This window comes from Scatophagus argus, chromosome 4 (genome assembly GCF_020382885.2).
Source record: "Scatophagus argus isolate fScaArg1 chromosome 4, fScaArg1.pri, whole genome shotgun sequence".
Lineage (NCBI taxonomy): Eukaryota > Metazoa > Chordata > Actinopteri > Scatophagidae > Scatophagus > Scatophagus argus.
Genome location: NC_058496.1, coordinates 18,598,191 through 18,616,826, shown reverse-complemented (window position 1 = coordinate 18,616,826; position 18,636 = coordinate 18,598,191). Strand labels below are relative to the sequence as shown.

The window sequence follows — 18,636 nt, the reverse complement described above, 5'->3', positions numbered from 1 at the left end:
CAGTCCAACAATGGGCAGGCTGCAGCCTATTTGTTGTGTCCTATAATAATGTGGCGGCGGTGGAGAAGAGGAGGGGCTGTGAGGCTGGAGGACCAACACGAACACACACACACACACACACACTCACACAAACATAGGCACACATTCATACTGGCGCACACATACACAGCAGCCGTTACAGGGAAGATGGAGGACGGTGTGGCAGCGGCGGAGCGGACCTCCAGCCTGCTGCAACATCACTGCTGAAAGCAGGTGAGTTCTCCTCTCGTTTTGCCTGACGAATCTCTGTTCACCGAGAACACAGCACAACACGGCGACACAGAGCAGCAAACAGCTCCGGAGTGGCTGTGTTGTTATTGAGCTGTGGGGACGGTGCGTTGTCGCCGCTCGGTTTGTGGACTGTTTGAGGAGTGGCTACATGGGAAGATAACGGCGCGTTTCAGAGGAAATGCCATACCGGGATTCTGATGGAAAGAAAGCCTACAGCGGCTGTATGTGCGAGGCTTTGTGCCGGGCCGAAGCGCGACCGCCCACCGGGCTGACATGAATGAAACGGCCCACAGAGGCCCTGTTGTTGGCAGGTGCAGAGTCCCAACAGGGCCAACCATCTAGTCACCACTCCGCCTTGGTTGAGTCTTTTCTTGATCTTTCTTGGCTTAAATTTCCCATCATTTCTTTTGTGATGCAAAAACCAGAAGCAGACACATGTTCTGCAGAGGCAGCATGATTGTGTGGTATGGTGTTGTTGACAGCGATGCTATCAACAATCATGTTGCCTGGTTGTGCAGTCTGGGTTGCAGCGATTCATTTCAAAGGGGGAAAACCAGGTTCATCAAGTGCTGATTGAAAACCTTCAGGGGGTTGGTGATCCTTTTTGCAATCAATAATTTGCCAGCATGTCTTTTAAATGTATTTACATTTTTTTAATCATTAAAATAAGAAAATAAGGAATGCTCCTTTTAATGTCAGCAGCTGGAGGGGTGTGTCTCTGTATGTATTTGATTGACAGCTGCTGGCAGGTTGAGCCCCAGCAGGGCTACAATGTTAACTTATCTGAGGCCAAATTACATTTATGAATATTCTCTTCATCTCTTACTGACTTCTGTTGAAGCTTGAATAATGGACAGATTTAAGCATGCACTTCCTGTTTCTACCTTTGTTCAACTTTGAACGAGGATGTGTTTGACATTAGGTAGCTATAGAGAGGCCAAGTCCCTCTCCTTCCAGCAGCCCCCACTTCACCTTATTTCTGGACAAAAAAATATGGATGGTGGTTAATAATGAGAGGCAAATAATTATTTGGTGCAGTTTGAATTGTGTCATGAGTTACGCATATGACATTTATCAATTTCAAAGAAAAATTCTGAAGTCGAGAAAGTCACTTTTTTCACAAAGATAATTAAGAGCCATTTAACTCCGTGTGAAACCGCTCAATGAACATCTCTTGTTTCTTACAATATACGTCAGCAACATCAACGTGACCTTTAACTTGGCACAGAAAAGCTATTAAAAGGGATCAAAATCACAAGTGTGGCCGTGTTGGCCATACTGACAGCTGAAAGGAGAGTTAGTCTGTCCTGTAAGACAGCTAGCAGGACCAACTCAAGGTTTCAGCGAATGTTTGACGAGACCATATCACTTGCTTAAACCACGTACCTGAAAAGGTCCTGTCTGGGCATTCAGAGATGTCTCTGAATGCCCATGTCAGAGGGTCTCAAAATGAAGGACGGTGTGAAGCATCAGTACACTGAAATCCATGTCTCCAATACAAGCTGGCTTCAAATAAAGGCCTCTGGGCCTCTATTTTGTCCTCCTCGAAAGGATTTCTCTTAGTCTTTATATGCTACCTGTACAGTTCTCTAATGTTGTTGATTTTGTTACAGTATCTGCTGATCTGAGGGACCAAAGTTGTTTTCAAGTTCCAACTGTTCACATATTGTGACAGTGTGGTTTAAAAAGTGAACCGAAACAAGCGCTTGCAGAACGCTGTATGAGGAAGTTGTCAGTCTGTGCTTTGGTGCACTTTCCATTCCTTCCAACATAATGTCCTCATGCAGTGGTATCAAGATCACAACCACAGGGAACCATTTTTTTAAGGTGATGCAAATTTGTAGCACAGCGTCAGCCTAAAGATGCTGAGCAGGTAACCAAACGTATAACTTGCAGTTCTCACACAAGCCAACTAATCAGCTGGATTCAGCATTTAATGGTGAGGTGTTGACTCACAGTGCAGACAGAGCAACAAAAGGTATGCCAATGACTCAGGTGTCCACTGTTTGCAGCTTTTTAGTACTGTTCTCAACTCGACGAAATGAGTGAATATTTAAACAGCATTTTGTTTTCATTCATGTTTTCTTAGTCCAAAAGAATTCTGCTTAGCCTGTCAGTGAGGTATTAATGTTGTTAGAATATATTTTCCGTCTGTAAAGGACACGCTGTTTGGTTGGAAAGAAGATGCCCTTGTGAACAGTGTCAAATACACGCCATTGCTGGACTTTAAGTCTATGTTGCACAGAAGGATGTTTAAGCATATTTTCCATCCTTACGTTAAATGATTGTTTTACAGATATTGCAACTAGCATTGTTGCTATCGTTCTTCATGCAGTCAAGCTACACTTTCCACCGTTACTTCCTCTCCACCGTGACTCCTTATTGTTGCAAGTTTCCCGCAGTGTAGACGCAGTGAGTTTGATAAGAGAAGTAAGAAAATGCCGGCATCGACAAAAGGAACTGAACTGACAAAAGGAGCTGCTCTGGTCTGATGGGTTTGAAACATCTTTTAGTGGCGGGCTTTGTGTTCTCCGTGGGCTTTCCCTGATTGTTGGCTATGTAAGAGAAATAATGCCGTATTTCACTCCGTGTGTCTGCTTTGTTAACAAGCCATGGACAGCCAGCAAAATCATTTGTACTTGCATCCTTGGCTTTACTTTTGTCACCATTACAAACTGAAGGGAGAAAAGAGATGGCACGCCCAACATGCCTGCTGGGAGTGGAGTGATAGAAAGAGGAGTGGTGCGAAAGCGCTCTGTCGCTCATTGATGCACCTGACGCCTCTCAGTCTCTCAGAGCACTAATAAAATTGGGTTATGGTACTGTTATCAACAGCAGGGTACTGTGGTACTTTTCTAGTATTGGTATGATGTGCAGCAGTGGTGGTCAGCAACAAGCGGACAGCTCCACTGCTAACCACTAGCTTCAGCTTCTGCCGGTTTGTCTCAGGCCCTTTGTGTCTGTGTCAGTGGACAGTAGCTGTGGCAGCCTGCATTCAGCTGTCTGCTCAGGCAGAAGGAGGTTAAAATAAGTGCACATCTTGGCAGTCCTGAGAAAAGAGTCTTTTGCCACTGGCAAATAATGTCTCTATTTGTTCATGAGGATTCCTGTTGCTGTGTGTATCAGTGAGCAGAGACTAGATTTCCCCAGAGAGGCTGTCCAATCTGAGATGAATACATGAGGAAATGGTAGCAGGCTGAAGCTGTCCGGTAATGTATATTTCTGCCTCCTTGAGCATTTATGACAGCCTGAGTCAAACACTTCACCTCTAAATGCACAGTCATTGTCAGCTATGAAGTAGTGTAGAAGCTGAGACGCGCAGAGGGAACAGTGTTCGCATGGTGGTCAGAGATGTTTTTGAGTTGATGGATGCGAGGTGCAGACTGATTAGACAAGCTGTTCATTCAGACCTCACCACAGAGCAGTGAAACATATTTCATACACGCTCTAGAGTCTGCATACTAAAATGTGCTCATACTTCAGTCAGCTTTGTTTTTCATGATGCAACGTTTGCAAGATTAATCTCACCTCCTGACAATAAGAGCGACAAGCCGATAAAGTTAGAGATAAATGGGAAAGCTTCGATTATTGGCCTGGCTGATTGTTGAACCTGTTGTTCAACGTTTGTTTGATTATTGGTGTTATGTAGTTTTGTTCATTTGCAAAACAAAAATCCCCAAATCCCCAAAAATTAGTCGAAAAATATGCTGCTTTTGGCTCTGAGGCAACCTTCTCTCTCTGTAGTCACCACTCTGTGGTTTCACTCAGTGTCCAGCCCACAACACTTACAAGTCATGACTAATAGCCTGAGTACACTTAGTAATATGAATCTGCATAGTAACTAGTGACTTAAGTAAAGTACAAGTACCACAACACTGTACTTAAGTGCAGTATTTTAATAAATGTTACATTCCATCGCTGGTTGTTCTAAATGTCAACAAATGATTTTCATTTTACTAAGAATGTACAGTATATTGGTCTCCTGCATTACTAATAACTGGCATCAGCCCTGAATAAACATCAGTTGATCCCTAGTTATCCGTCTGTCTGTTCATCTGTCTGTTGACAGGCTTTGTCAAGCATCACAACTACGCAAGATGCAGTCACGAAGCTTTACAGGTGTGTAGTTGAGCTCAAAATGAAGGCCAAGTTTATGTGTGTTCTTTTGACTCCTGGATTGGCACCTCAGTGTGTTGACTGCTGTTGCAGCTGGTGTGATCCCATCACAGAACGCTCTCTAGTTACAACTTAATTCTTAATCAGCAAAGTAATTGTTGAGATCTGGGAACATATCAAATAAACAAAGTCTGACAGGTCAGAAGACCTGAGCAGTCAGACTGAAATGTTGCTAATAATCCCTCATTAAACAGAAGAACTGTGTGCCATGATTCTGCACATCTGCATATCTGATATGATGAGCACACTAAGATTTTGCCATTTTATTTATACCTTTGTACATATTGTTTTCATACCCTTGAGTGTATTATTGTAGACACTATTGGAAAAAAAATCATCCTTCTGTTATGGCAATATTTTTATTTGATTGTTGCAATGAGTGTGATGAAGTTCTTTTGATTTGCCAATTATTTAATCAGCTGGATTAGCTGCCTTGTTGTTTTTTAACTGATTAGATTAACATGACAGATGAGGGAACCAGTGGAATATTAGTGTTAGAGAATAGAAGTTAAAACTGGGGCAGGACTTCAGGTCTCTGTTGCATTTCTGTCAGCCTGTCGGTTCTGCTGTGTGTATGATTGTTATTACATTCACTGCTGAGCCTCCCACAGCCCCAGACTGCAGTGAATGTGTAAATCACACAGTTCTAAACTCACACTAGACTTGTGTGAAAAGCAGACGGGAGACTTGAAAAATGCTGTGGGCTATTTCGCATTTTGAATGTTTTATGGCCTCATATTTTATTAATTAGAAATGCAGCCATGGGTAGTATCAGGACATTGTGTATACTGTATACACTAGGACAAGTTTATTCAGTGTGATGTAAATCTGTAGTATATTTTGATGATCACTGAGCTGAAAAGGTGCAGGCAAGTGGTCAGCTTCGACTGATATCTAGGCTTCAAGACATCTCATCAAAAACTGTCCTGCAGAAATACTGTGCAAAAAAGAACAATTTTTAAGCAAGTTGTGTTATTCTTTAAAACTAAATAGGTCCCTTGATTAGCTAGCATGATGTTATGCTAGTGGCTGCACAGGCATCTTTGATTTTGGTTTATTGTAAAATGTAACTCTTCAGTCTTGTATAGAGGAGCATCTCATCAGTTGGAAGTTGTCAATGTAGTCCATTTAACCTACTAATAAAGTTTTCTGTATTTCTATCAGTAGCTCTTCACTAGTGGCTTCCAGTGGTTCTACCTCAGTAACTGAAAGAAATGATTCCTGTGGTAATGATTCATGTCAGATTCAGATGCAGATTTTGTTATCAGACAGGCTGAGCTGACGATTTTTAACATGAAACTGCTCAGGCCATAAGGACATTCACGCTTGCCTGGGGCAAGTAAACTCGGATTTCGGACAAGTGAAATGTCTCATGCGATTTTGTAACTGAACAAATGAAAAATAAATGTGACATTATCTGTACTGACTTGCTGGAGCCAAACTTTTCCCGCTGAGCTGCGAATCTGTCCGCCTCAAGTGTTGAACAGCACTGCTGAGACAAATCCAACACTCTGGACATTATGGAAGTCAACGCTGGAGTCGACAATGTAATGTTACTAATGTTCAGTTTCTCTAGAACGCTACATGTGAGAGACTTTCTTTTGCCCAGGAGCTAACGATTAGCCAGTCCAGCAAGCGCTGCAGTGCAGCCACATCCTCTTGTAATCCACTGTTAGAATGCAGTTTCTTACTGAAGATCTTGTAAAATAAATCCATAATGATTTTATGGCTTACATCCTGTTGCATCTTGTAGATAGTGTGCTACCTCATTTAGTGTGTGTGCCAAATCATGAGCAGAATGAAGGAAAGACGTGATTAGTCCGTGATGATGTGATTTTGATATGATATCATTTTTAGTCAGAAATTTTGAGCAGAAATATTGTGTCCATATCATGCAAAGGCTTCTGTATCCCAGTCATTCCCTTCCTGTCGTTTATTTACAGTAGTGCAAACATTTCAATCAGGGGCATTTCTCACAGCATCTTCTCTACTCCTCACTGTGGCAACTATTACTAATTACATTTTCTCCAAGTTAATGACAATCACCACAGACATCACAGGGTTATGTCCTCGTTAGCATTTACAGCATTTCCTGTGAAGCCCACAGCACTCCAGCAGCCTGCTACAGCCCTGCTGCTAATTCATGATAACATGAACAGACACAGCACTGGCAGTGGATATGAGCTAACATCAACATGACATGAAAATAATTCACACAAAATAAGGCTCCACATGGTGGCCTTTTCTTGACTGCTGTGTTTTTGTTGGTTTCCTTCAAATACGTTCCTCGAGTTAGGACTTGATAATGGACTCTCAGGGGGATAGAGATGGTGATGAATAATATGAGACAGCTTTTTTTTGACAGGTATTGAGTAGGAATGGAGCAAATATTCAGATAGTTGTACTGTGTCTGTTGTCATACTAAGGCTTTTTTACAGGTACTCTCATCTTTTTTTTTTTACCTTTGTATGGTTGTTTGTCATGTTAAAGCTTCCTTAGCTGATCAGAACAAGCTGGAAGTGTAACATTAACATATTCTGATCATATGAAGGTGAAAGAGCACAGCAGATGCAGAGCAACATAATGTTTTTTGTGGAAGTCTTGCCTGTGCCCACCTGATGAATATAGGTCCAGTATTCACTCACCTTTTCAGCTGTGGTTTGGTTTTTACCCACTCCTGATGGATCATTGTCATTGTGCACAGGCCTGATCTCAGACGGTGATGCTGGATCAGAACAGGATATATCACGGCATTGCTTTTAATATGTACCTTCCACCAGTGGCTGCACTGAGTAGAGACCACAGTTAATTTTCTATTTGGTAAGCAATCCTTTGATATTTTTGGTATTACATGATTTGTATTGACCCTTTTTGGTCAAAGTAAATTATGTTTTTTGCGTACAGTGTTTGGGTTTATGTTGAAAAACAAACATCAACCATTATAAAAATCCTTAAATTTTATAATCCTTAAATATTATAATTTATAATAAATTGATATAATATAAATATTATATCAGCCTATAAAATCCAGATTTTGATTGTGACCCGGATAGTATGAAACTATTGTAATCAAAATAACCCTTTGACTTGTGAACTGGGTGTTTTGGCATTAACTGACTCACTCAGTGTTTGCAGTTTAGTCTCCTTACAACGCCTGCTTTTTCATAAATCAGTTCAGTATAGTGAAGGATCAGTGCGCTCAGCCTTGTTAAATTGCTGAATGTAGCAAATTCAGCCACCCAGCCAGGAACTGGACTGCACTAAAACAGTAACTTCATATTTGAAGGTGTGGAACATCAGTCATGTTATAATAGGTGAGCATATATAGGGCTGCAGGGATGTGAGTGTCCTCTTTGTCCTTTCTCCTGCCCTCCACTGACTTCTGCTCGGGTTGGGAATAATGATGATACATGACAGAAAAAATCTTCCTGTGTGTGTCTGCCATGTTGTTTGACAGCTGGCTATGATTTGGACTCAATGTCACAATTACAAGTAAGCAGGTTAGTAGATTTCTATGCTGTAATGCTGTATACTTTTTTCCTTTGTACTGTTACACTCACTGCTGTCATTCTTCACTGTTCTACCTTTGAGTTAATTTCTTGTGACATTTTTATTTTCTTTTTTGTGAGGATCCCATGCAGCTTCCCTGGGGACTACTGGGAATTCTTTCACAGAATATAGCTCAGCCTTTTGTGGAATACTGGCAAGCTTATTTGCTTTCTTTCTGAGAGTGCGGAGATGTATGCCACTCTTGGGATTTGGTTAGCCTAACTTAGCAATAAAGACTGGAAGTAGGGCTGAAAAGCTGTCCTGACTCTGTTAACTCTGTTTGCTGATTAACATGAATCTTTTTTGTTTATTTCCATTACAACAGAAATGGCAGAGTTTGTAGCTTTAGGATTAATTATGCTGTTGCTATTTCTTGTTCTATAGCACAGTGTCCTATTATCACGGTGAGGTTGGCAGGTTTGGTACCAATGTGTCTGTACAGAGACTAAAACCAAAACCTTGGTCACTGACTCTTTATAGCTGGAGATGCTGAACTGGGCAGAAGGATAAAGCGTTTTTAGTCATGCTAATACTTTCTTAGACATACTGAATAATGCTTTATGTTTAGAATTCTTTATTTTGCCCACTGAAACCAAGTATTTCTGCACATCAGCCAGAAATGGTGCACAATGTGTGGACATCAACAGTATTACTGCGGTTTGTAAAGGACAGGAAGTGACAGTCATGTTGGTGGAGGTGGGAGAACACTGCTTCCCTCTGGAGAGGTCACATCCTCATCTGCCCTCCCACAGAAAGCAGTTACCTGGTGGTTTCCATGACAACCAACAATCCTGCGCCCATAGAGTGAGAGAAAGGGGAGAGGCACACTGATTTCAGCACGGCACAGTGAAGTGAGGTAAAGGAGTTTACCCTGAGGAGGCCATTCAAGTCACCTTGGCTGTTTCTGTTTGTACTGTTGATCCACTGACCAAACAGGGTAGAGTGTGTTCATATCTGGTTTATTAGACCTGTTTTTACTACAGGAAGGCACCGCTAATGAAGCTCTGTTAAGCTGGTGACAGACATTTTGCATCTCGCCAGTTAAGGTTAGAAGCAGTAACCTGACTGAAAGCAATCTGTAAGTAACATGAAAACCTAATTAGCATGAGATAAAGAAATTAGCATTGTAATATTTTGTTGGCCATGAATAAGTTGCCATGACAAAACTGAGAATGATTTGTGTAATACAGATGTATTGAAGCGAAATCGAGAAGACTCCAGATTCAGAAGGCAGCTTATCTTCTCCATACAGAAGAAATCTGGGTTACAGCTCTCAGTGGAGCCAACATCTCTTTGACAAAATCAGTTGCACTGTGTGTGTGAGTTAGTGCTCTGCTCTTGTGTGTGTGTGTGTGTGTTGAGTGCCTCCTTTCACATATTCACATTTAACATGAACAGAAAAAACACATTTGCCTGCCTTGTTATTTCGCTTCACTGGAGAGAAGAGAGTGATGAACAAGATTTCAGTCCTCCCTCTCGTCTCTCTTCCTCTAAAGGTCTCTGTCCTTAGCTACATCTAGAATTTAATGTTGAGCTCTGATTTGTTAGTAAGCAACTCTGAGCATTCATATGAACCAAAGTGTTAGATTTCATAGATGATTGTCTGAAGTCCAAGGTTGTAAATCCACTTAGTGTTCTCTTCTTTCTTTTCCAGGGTGCTCTGGAGAGAAAAATAGCATCACAGAATCTAAAACTACTGTTGTCAAGTTGCACCTGGTAACAGAAGGTGAGTGAGTGCCCAACAAACTTACATTCTCTGGCCATTTAAATTAAAAACCAAACCAAAATCCAATGAACGTAGTGAAGAAGAACTTCGCAGCTAACGAGCCAGATTTTTCTCAGTCCTAAAAACTGTCAATATTGTATTTGAATTATTGGTGTTTACATCCACTGCACTCACATCAGTGAATGCAGTTTTACCCTGCAGTAATCTTACTTTAAACTAAACACTGACAGCCAAAGCTGGTAATTGGAACAACAGATGGTAGTTTCTGTGTAATATTTATGAATCTGGGCTGGAAAATGCCAGACTACCTCTTTCTATGTGCTTTTATGGTAAGGACCTGCTGTGTGTCCTTGGCCTGCAGGTCTATCTTCTGAGTGACCCAGTTCTCTGCGTTTTGCACTGAGCCTTGGCTTCTGTGGTTCAGTGACACACAGCACTCTTAGCTTATTATGAAAGGTATACAACAAAAAAAAAGGAATAAGTAAACAGAAAAGCCAATTGACAAGCAGTGTTTTAGCATGTTAGCCAGTGGAATAAGCATATTAAGATGTCACAATACATATTGTTGTGGTTGTGTTTTACTAACATACAAATAAAGAGCAAAAGTCTTTCCGGTTTTCCAGCTCTGATTTGTGGTTATTATATTCAGACTCCCACAGCTCGTTGTCATGGCACTCTTAATTGGATCCAAGATAACATCAACAGTGATTGAAAATGAGTGGCTTTGCTTTAGTTTGGTTTCGTACTTTGGTTTTCATCTGTGGTTTTTCATTTCATAATACATTTATTATTCTGTTCTTTTTTCATGAATTTTAATCATGTCATTGTCATGGTAATGTTGCTTGTGAATGTAAACAGCTTCATTCAGTTGCTCCCTTTCATTTTGTGGTGCGTAATGAACACTGCAGCCTCTAGGTGTCACTGCCAGGGCTTTAGACTCAATTTACCACTGTGTCTGTCTGCTGGGCTCGTGTCTGTTTTCTGTATTCTAGCCACAGTGTGAGAGGTCAAATTTGGTCTAGGTATAATCTGCCTTTTCCCCATTTTTACTTAGATAACAGCAGGCTGACTGAGTGCTGTGATGGTTTACCCAGCCACAGCACCAATAAGCATGTTCTCTTTATAATAGCACTGAATTAATATGCCCTCATTTCTTTATTACTCTAGTGGGAGAACAATGTGTGAAAATGCTTTTTTCTTTTCCTCTTCTTCCTCTTCTTCCACAGAGTCTTTTCTTTCTGCATCTCTCTTTTTTTAATAATACCCATTGGGAGAATAATAGACCGTGTATTTCAGTGGAGTCAAAATGAACAGACTGGCCAAGGCAAAGGATAGGACAGTCCTTTGTTTTTGGCAGTAGGTGATATGACACGGGGATACCATCCCTGTTGTTAGGAAACCAAACAAAATGCATCCCCTTGTTAACCTGCCATCCCCCCTCTCCATCCTCTAATATCAGAGAGAGAGTTCAGTAGCAGAGGGTGTGATTAGTTGAATGTATTAGTTTAATCTGCCCTACTCATTGATCTGTAATATTCTCTAAACTATATGTAATTCTAGCCTAGCCTGTATATTTTATACTGTACATCACCTTCATGATCAAAGTGAGCAGTAGCAACGTGTGGTCACAGAAGTGTGAGAGGATTATGGAGATACACTGCTGACTGTTGTATTCCTGTAATATTTCTGTGGTCATTCAGTCGTGTCCGTAATGCTGAAAAAACACTCAGAGACCAAACCACTTCTGTAACAACAATCTTAGTGGAGATATAACTACAGATATAGTTTTTACTGTATGGTTAGTGTTAGGGTTAGGGCTCTTCCTCCTTTAAATTGAATAAATCAATTAGATTTACACGCTTATTGTACAGAAAACTGTATGAGCACTTTCGAATGATGCAGAGTTTAATGACTGAGGTGACATTGTGTTGCGTTAGATGTGTTGATATTGCCTCTGACAGCTGAGCCTGCAATTAACCATACACCACTGGCCCAGTGCTGAATGATGAGCAGGCAGTCGACTGATAGGGAGGAAGATGTCATACAGAAGTGACTGTAATGACATGACTGCAGTCAGATATGTTGCAGTTTGAATTTATATTCTGGTTTATATAGCAGATTACTACCAAAGTTTTGTGGTACTGGATGGAAACTTTAGCCCAACCTCACCTGCGACATCTTGCTATGATACATTTTGAAAATATGACTTTATATCTTTGGCTGTCTCTGTTGCCTCCTGTTTATTTTACTTATGTTGTTTTTTATACTTTAAGCATGGAAAAAATCATGAGCAGGTTATTGTTGTGATGAATGTGTGTGAGGAGAGATGTATACCGCTAAACTTTTATGAATGTGCGTGAACTTACACGAGTTGCTTGTTGTTTATTAATAATTTTCTTTCCGTGCCTTAAAATATCTGTTAGCATACAGGTATATGGAACACTGCTTGGAAGTAATAGGATCCCCTTTCTAATAAATAAATTACAATAAGTAATCAGGTCAGTGCATACAGTTGTGTACAAGCTGATAACCAATCCAAAATTTTAAGTAGCATCAGAGGCATTTCTGACACCGGTATTGGTATTGAAACAGCCCGACTTCATAATGCAGTTTATTCAGGTTTCATACAAATGACCTTTTAAATTAAATTAACTGTCCTAACGCACAAGTATGTCTGTCAGACGCACAGTAGTTGCAGGACAGGTCTATGAAAAGATACACCTTCGAAACAGTTAAGGTTAGCATCTCAGAGGAGTGTGTCGTGTAGGCTCCAAGACAGCAGCCAAACCATTCACTTTGAACAAGGCAGTTAGCACCCAGTTCCTTCTGGCAGTGCCTAAACACTGCTTCTCCCAGTGTACATGTGTACAAGTACAGCGGGAAGCATATAGAGGTGAACTTACTATGGATAAGTACTGTACGGTTTCCGCGTTATCATCATTTGGGCATGTACTTAGGTCTTCCTTGGAAATGAGATCTTAATCTCGGTGGGCATAATAAATTAAATAAAGGTTATTAAGGTTTAAAAAGACCACAATAGCTTTATCTGGGCTGAATATTCAAGTAAAAGTCACTGAATGGAAGGGCTCAATTATAATCTGGGGTTAGAAGCTTTCAAAGCTGTTAAAGCTTTCCAACCATCTGACAAGTTCTTTTGTTGGAGAAAATTTTAAGGGAATGAAGATCCAGAGAGTCCAAAATGCATGTAAGATATCATAATCCACTGGCTGTGTTGCACAGTCTGCTTTCACTTAGTCTTGCTCTATCAGAGTACAAACTGACCCACAAAAGAGCCAAGGATCTGCAGACAGTCAAGAGACCAGACATTAGTATACGTTTTTTGAGTTAACCGTGTTATTGTTTGGTTAGTAACTCAGCCTGGACTGTTACTGCGCTTAACAGTATTAGCATGTTCCAGCTAGAATATTTTGCCATTTGAGCCTGTGAGTAGTCACTATGTCACCAAACTTCCAGTACCACTTATTTTTACCAATTATTGTATCAGATTTCAGAACAGAACGGGAACTTAACTATACATTTTCCCATTCTGTTTGCTGACATTTTCTTCCTTTCTGTCTCATCCCTGCAGATTTGCCCTGACCTCATACGTACATCAACAGGTGACAGCCTCTTAAAACCTTTCTCTGACACCTTGAACTAAACAGAACCGGACAGTCATGAACCCACAAGAGACAGAGATTGGCCAAGAAGTGATGGAGGAGACTGATGCTCCTACTCGCCATCGCCACAACAACCACGGCAGCCGGTCACGTAACCACAGCAACCAAGAAAAGCGCTATAGACGTTGTGAAGCTCCGGCTGGAGGAAGTGCTGGTGGTAGAGCCAGGGCATCACAGCAGCGCAGGCCACAGGAGGATCAAGACATGGAGCTGCAACATGGAGCTCAGTCTCCGCAGCCCCAGCCCATTCCCAGACCTGCAGTGACACGTTATCGCAGACAAGGGGACAGCGAGGCCCGGATCAGAGCCCAGCAGCAGAGGCACAGACAGAGGCAGCAGAGAGAGGCAGAGCGAGCACAATATCTAGCTCAACAACAAGAGAAGCAGCACCACGCAGAGATGACCCAGGAAGATGAACGAGAGAGGGATGATTCAGTGCTGGCCCGCTCAGCGAGCACCGAGAGCGGCTTCCACACCCACACTGACCGGGCTGAGGGGGATGATGGTCTGGTGATAATGCCTCTGGAACCTGAGGGGCAACCAGAGGTGGAGGACGAGACGGGGAACTACGGAGTCCAGCTACGGCCAGAAGCAGAGGGATACAGCGAGAGTGCTGAGGCTGAGCAGCAACATCTCCATCTACATCCTAACTATCCTCCTCAGCCCCCACCCCTTCCACGTGACCCCCTGCCTGATATACAAAATCCCCAGAGAGAAGATGAAGCAGAGGAAATGTTGAACGCTGGCTACTCCAACTATGTCTACACCCAGCCCCTGAGCCACTCAGGAGGAAGGATCGATGCCTCGACAGGTCAGAGCTTGGAGAGTTTAGACACTGGAGTTGTGGACGAAGCCTACTCTGAACCATATGACATTTACTCACTCTCTGAGCATGTTTATGAAGAAATCTGCGATGTTCCGACATCAGTTTCATCAGCTGCAGATGGAGCTGGGGACACAGAGTCTCTGCAACAGAGGAGGGCTGGCTTTCAGCTGTTGGAGGGCCGGGTGGGAGGTGGAGACTACCATCAGCAAGAGGCAGTGGGATCCCGCCTGCGCCACTATGATGAACGTTCTGATGGCGAGTCTGACAGCCCAGAGAAGGAGGCAGAGTTTGCGCCGTACCCACGTGCCGACAGCTGCGACCAGGAGGAGGACATCGACAGCATCGTGGCTGAGGTCAAAGAAAGCCTAAGCTCTCAGAGTCTTCAGTGTGCTGCAGAAGACACCGTAGATGAAGAAAACGAGCAACCACAGGAAGACGACAAACCACATGCTGACTCCCAGACCGACTCGGACAAAAACCACAAAGCTACTAGCCGAGTTAAACCTGCCAGAAAACAGGCTTCGAGTCCTTCAGAGGAGGATATAGCAGTGAGGAACAGTCAGGAGAAGAGGGACGCCATATCCCTGGCCATCAAGGACATTAAGGAGGCCATAGAGGAGGTGAAGAACAGAACAGTGAGATCTCCTTACACACCTGATGAGCCTAAGGAGCCTATTTGGGTGATGAGACAGGACCTGAGCCCCACTGCAGAGTGTGACCTGCAGCCAACACTGGGAGGCGATGTAAGTACACCAGCTCTGGATATTATTGACCTACTTGTATTGCATAACATTGCCACTCTGTCGGTCAGCTGTTTGCATAAAATTGTTTTGGTTCCCTTTTTACACATTTACTATTTAAAGCCAACAGAGGGCAGAAAGACCAGACATCAGCACAGGAACTCCACACAGCCAACATCAGCATTATCTTTGTTTTAGTGGAGCACATACTTTTGACCACTTTTCTGTCCGGGACTCCTTTTCTCGGATTAAGTTAGGCTCCATACTGCAGTTCCTGCGGAAGAAGATCTTAATGCTCCAGCATTTGGTCACATTTCAGACAGAATTCTGTTTCCACATTAGTGCACTGCACATTTGGGATGAACTGGAAGACAGACTGCAAGCCAGGCCTCATCATCCATTATCAGTGACCAGCCTGGGTGTAATATTGTGGTGTTCACATACTTTTGGCCAGAAGTGGGTTTTATTGTCAGAAAGCTGACTAGCAGCTTAAAATAGATACAAATCGATGACAGCACCTGTGTGGTGTAATTAGCTCTGACTATGACAGAGAGAGTTGAGGGTCACAAAGTTCACAGCAGCATTAACAAAACACCATCTTTTGTCATTCACGTGACAGTTTAGAAGTGGTGTTTTCCGGCGCTGACTACACTTGGGGGCAGCACGGTGGTACAGTGGTGCAGTGGTTAGCACTGTCACCTCACAGCAAGAGGGTTGCAGGTTTGAATCCCGGTCTCGGCCCTTCTGTGTGGAGTTTGCATGTTCTCCCTGTGCCTGCATGAGTTTTCTCCGGGTACTTTGACTTCCTCCTATAAACATGCACATTAGGTTATTTGGCTGCTCTGCGTTGCTTTGAGTGTGTGTGTGTGTGTGTGTGTGGTTGTCTGTCTTTGTGTGTCAGCGATGGACTGGCGACCAGTCCAGGGTGTACCCTGCCTCTCACCTGTAATCAGCTGGGATAGGCTCCAGCTACCCCCATGACCTTGACTGATAAGCGGTATAGAAAATGGATGGAAAACAACATTGTGAAGTCAATGAATGATGTCATTTTGCAACACAGAGCGATAGGCTTTTGGGGGTTATCCAGCACTTCATATATAATACAAACGGAGCATAATTTTTTTTTGAGATATCCATGCTAATGGTATTTATTTTGTGAACAGTCAGGATCATTGTTTCCAGTTTTTCTCAGGTAACTAACAAAGAACTCCAGGATTTAGATGGACCCCTCAGAAAACTTCAAACCATTGTCAAACCATTGACTGTCCAGCACCATATGGAACTGTCTGAATAGAAATCCCAGCCATGTGCCCCCCCCCCCCCAATGGCTGCCTCCCAATGATTTATTGATTAAGGATGAGAGAGCGAAAAATAAAGGGCAAGACAAGTTAAATAATTCAGTGGAGATCCAATAACCGAATGAGCCGGGCTGTTTTCCTGTTTACTTCACCACGATCAGAACATGCCTGCAGGCTGGTGGCTTTAATGACAGTTCTGCTCCAAACTTCATATTTAGATGAGCATGTCCACAACATACAGCATGAAAGAAATTGATTTAAATGCAGTCAGACTGTTAACAGAGCACGTTCAGGTGGACACAATGAGCTAGCCTGTTGATTCTGTGATGAATCCTGATATATAATCCTGAGTGTAACCTGAGCAGCTGACTCCCCGTCTGGAGACACTGGTGTGTGTTACATTTAACCACGCACTGCTGCTCTCAAGTCTGATTCGACTGGAACACTTGTTGATGTTCAGCTGGGTTTTGCGCCTTTACCAACAGCCATGGAAAACTTTTGGATGTATCAAGTAGAAAAGCTTGAGGAGGAACAAGCCAAGCAGAAGCAGGAACCCGATCAACATGCTGGAAATGAGGTGTGGATGGTTTGAAGAGTTGATGATGATTTTTCCATTGCTGCGTTCAAGTGATGCCTTTTGTAGCAGCAGTGGAAACAAGTGTCTTGTGAGACCAAACTTATCATTTTAAAGCATTTTTTGTGGATTCAGAGAAGCTGAGAGTGTTAACTAATGATGATTACTCCTTGTTTTGGAAATTGAGACTTATTGGTCTGTTTTTTTGGGGGGGATCATGATTTGATCATCTCAAAATCTCAACACAGAAGTGGTGCTCTTGACCATAACATGTGTAATATGTGTATAGCCACTCACTGGTTTTGCCATTTTCAATCACAGGGGAGAGAGATGACAGCATGACGACAGCCTTCTGGGTAAATCGAACCTGACAGAAACCTGTCCTGATGTAGGAAGTATTCAGATTCCTTTACTTCCTTTACTAAGTAATATTACACATTAACACTACTCTGTTAAAAGAAAAAAAGTCCTGTATTCAGAACATTTCTTAAGTTAAACTACAAATCAGCACAATGATAAACCTAATTATATCACAAATTTCTCCTCTGTGGGATCAATAACTTGTCAGTATTCTTATCTTATTGTCAGTAATTGTTGTAAGGGGTTAACATTAGAAACCCGAGCCACCGTGGGCTCCTGATGTGTCGTGCTGATTGCCTGGTTGACTTTAATTAGTTTGTTGATGACGATTTCTTCAGGCAGTACGTCAACAGGCCCTTAAAGTATTGGTTCACCAAACTTTGCAAAATACATTTTCCCAGATGTGTGAAAAAGGCAAAAAAAAATCTTTGTTCTGACAACTGTTAGCTAAACATATATCAGAAAAAAAAGCGAACCACATACTGCACAAAATGTTACTTTTCTACTATAGTTTGGTATATTGTTTTTGAAATGATAAATGAAATGTACACCTATATTCATGATTTGAGATGGTCAAGGTTGTGCTTTGGTAACACATCTGTGATATTTTTGAGCTTTTTATTTTTATTCTTCATGATTTTCTCTCTTCATTCTCATGTTCTGTCTGTTTATGAAGATAGTTTCAGTTTTATGATTCCGTGTCTGGAAGGACGTGCACATTTATAAAAGTCCTTTTTCAGTGTTCCTGAACCTTAAAACCTGGCCTAATAAAACCAAAACCACCTGCATGGAGAAATGTGTTGTTTGAACCAAGAAAGAAAGATTCAAAAGTGGGAACCTGAACAGACACAGAGGAAGGACTCATACAAAACATGACTAAAGCTACTGTGCACCAGACATTAAGCATACGGTTTGTTGAGCTGCAGCCTACAAGATGTTTTCCTGCTGGTCTGTATTTCTCTGTTACGACCTCTGTCCCACACAGAGGTGATCCGTTGTGATGTTTTGCCTTTAAGCTGCAAATGGTCCAGTCTGTGTGTCAGTGTGCCCTTTCAGCTCACCTCATCACAGCTTCTGTGTTTGTGCTTTTGCTGTCCGACACATTTCAGACTCTAAGCACGATGGGATGAATTGTGTCGCATAGCTGATGCTGTTGATGTTGGCTGTGTGAAGAGTCTGGATTGATTTGAGTGGTCTTGTCTTTCTGCCCTCTGTTGGCTTTAAACAGACCCTAAGGTGTCTTTCACACTTTCACCATGTTTGGTGCACAATAAAAAAAAAAACAAAAAACATCTTTTTGCTAAATTTATATCATTTTGACAAGCGTGAATCTAATGTGTGAAATTCAATCTAAAGTTCTAAAATTCTAAAATGCCACCTACATGTGGGTGACAGACACATCAAAGGAAGAACCTGAATTAATTGAGAAACATAAAA

The 18,636-nt window shown here is 42.1% G+C and overlaps 1 protein-coding gene across 8 annotated transcripts in view; it reads left to right on the top strand.

The window, feature by feature from the left end:
• Window positions 1–18,636, top strand: part of apba1a (amyloid beta (A4) precursor protein-binding, family A, member 1a) — a 38,208-nt gene continuing 19,572 nt past the window's right edge. For 2 of the 8 annotated variants that reach the window (XR_006843148.1, XM_046386145.1), the window contains exons 1-3: window positions 10–252; window positions 9,650–9,721; window positions 13,311–14,970. Coding sequence is in view for 7 of the 8 variants with exons in the window: in XM_046386145.1 (XP_046242101.1) it covers window positions 13,399–14,970 (1,572 nt within the window). In the remaining variant the exon portion in view is untranslated. Of the gene's footprint in view, window positions 253–8,747; window positions 8,852–8,978; window positions 9,074–9,185; window positions 9,315–9,649; window positions 9,722–13,310; window positions 14,971–18,636 lie in introns of all 8 variants that reach the window. The other 6 variants (XM_046386147.1, XM_046386146.1, XM_046386148.1 and 3 more) reach the window with 6 other exon arrangements.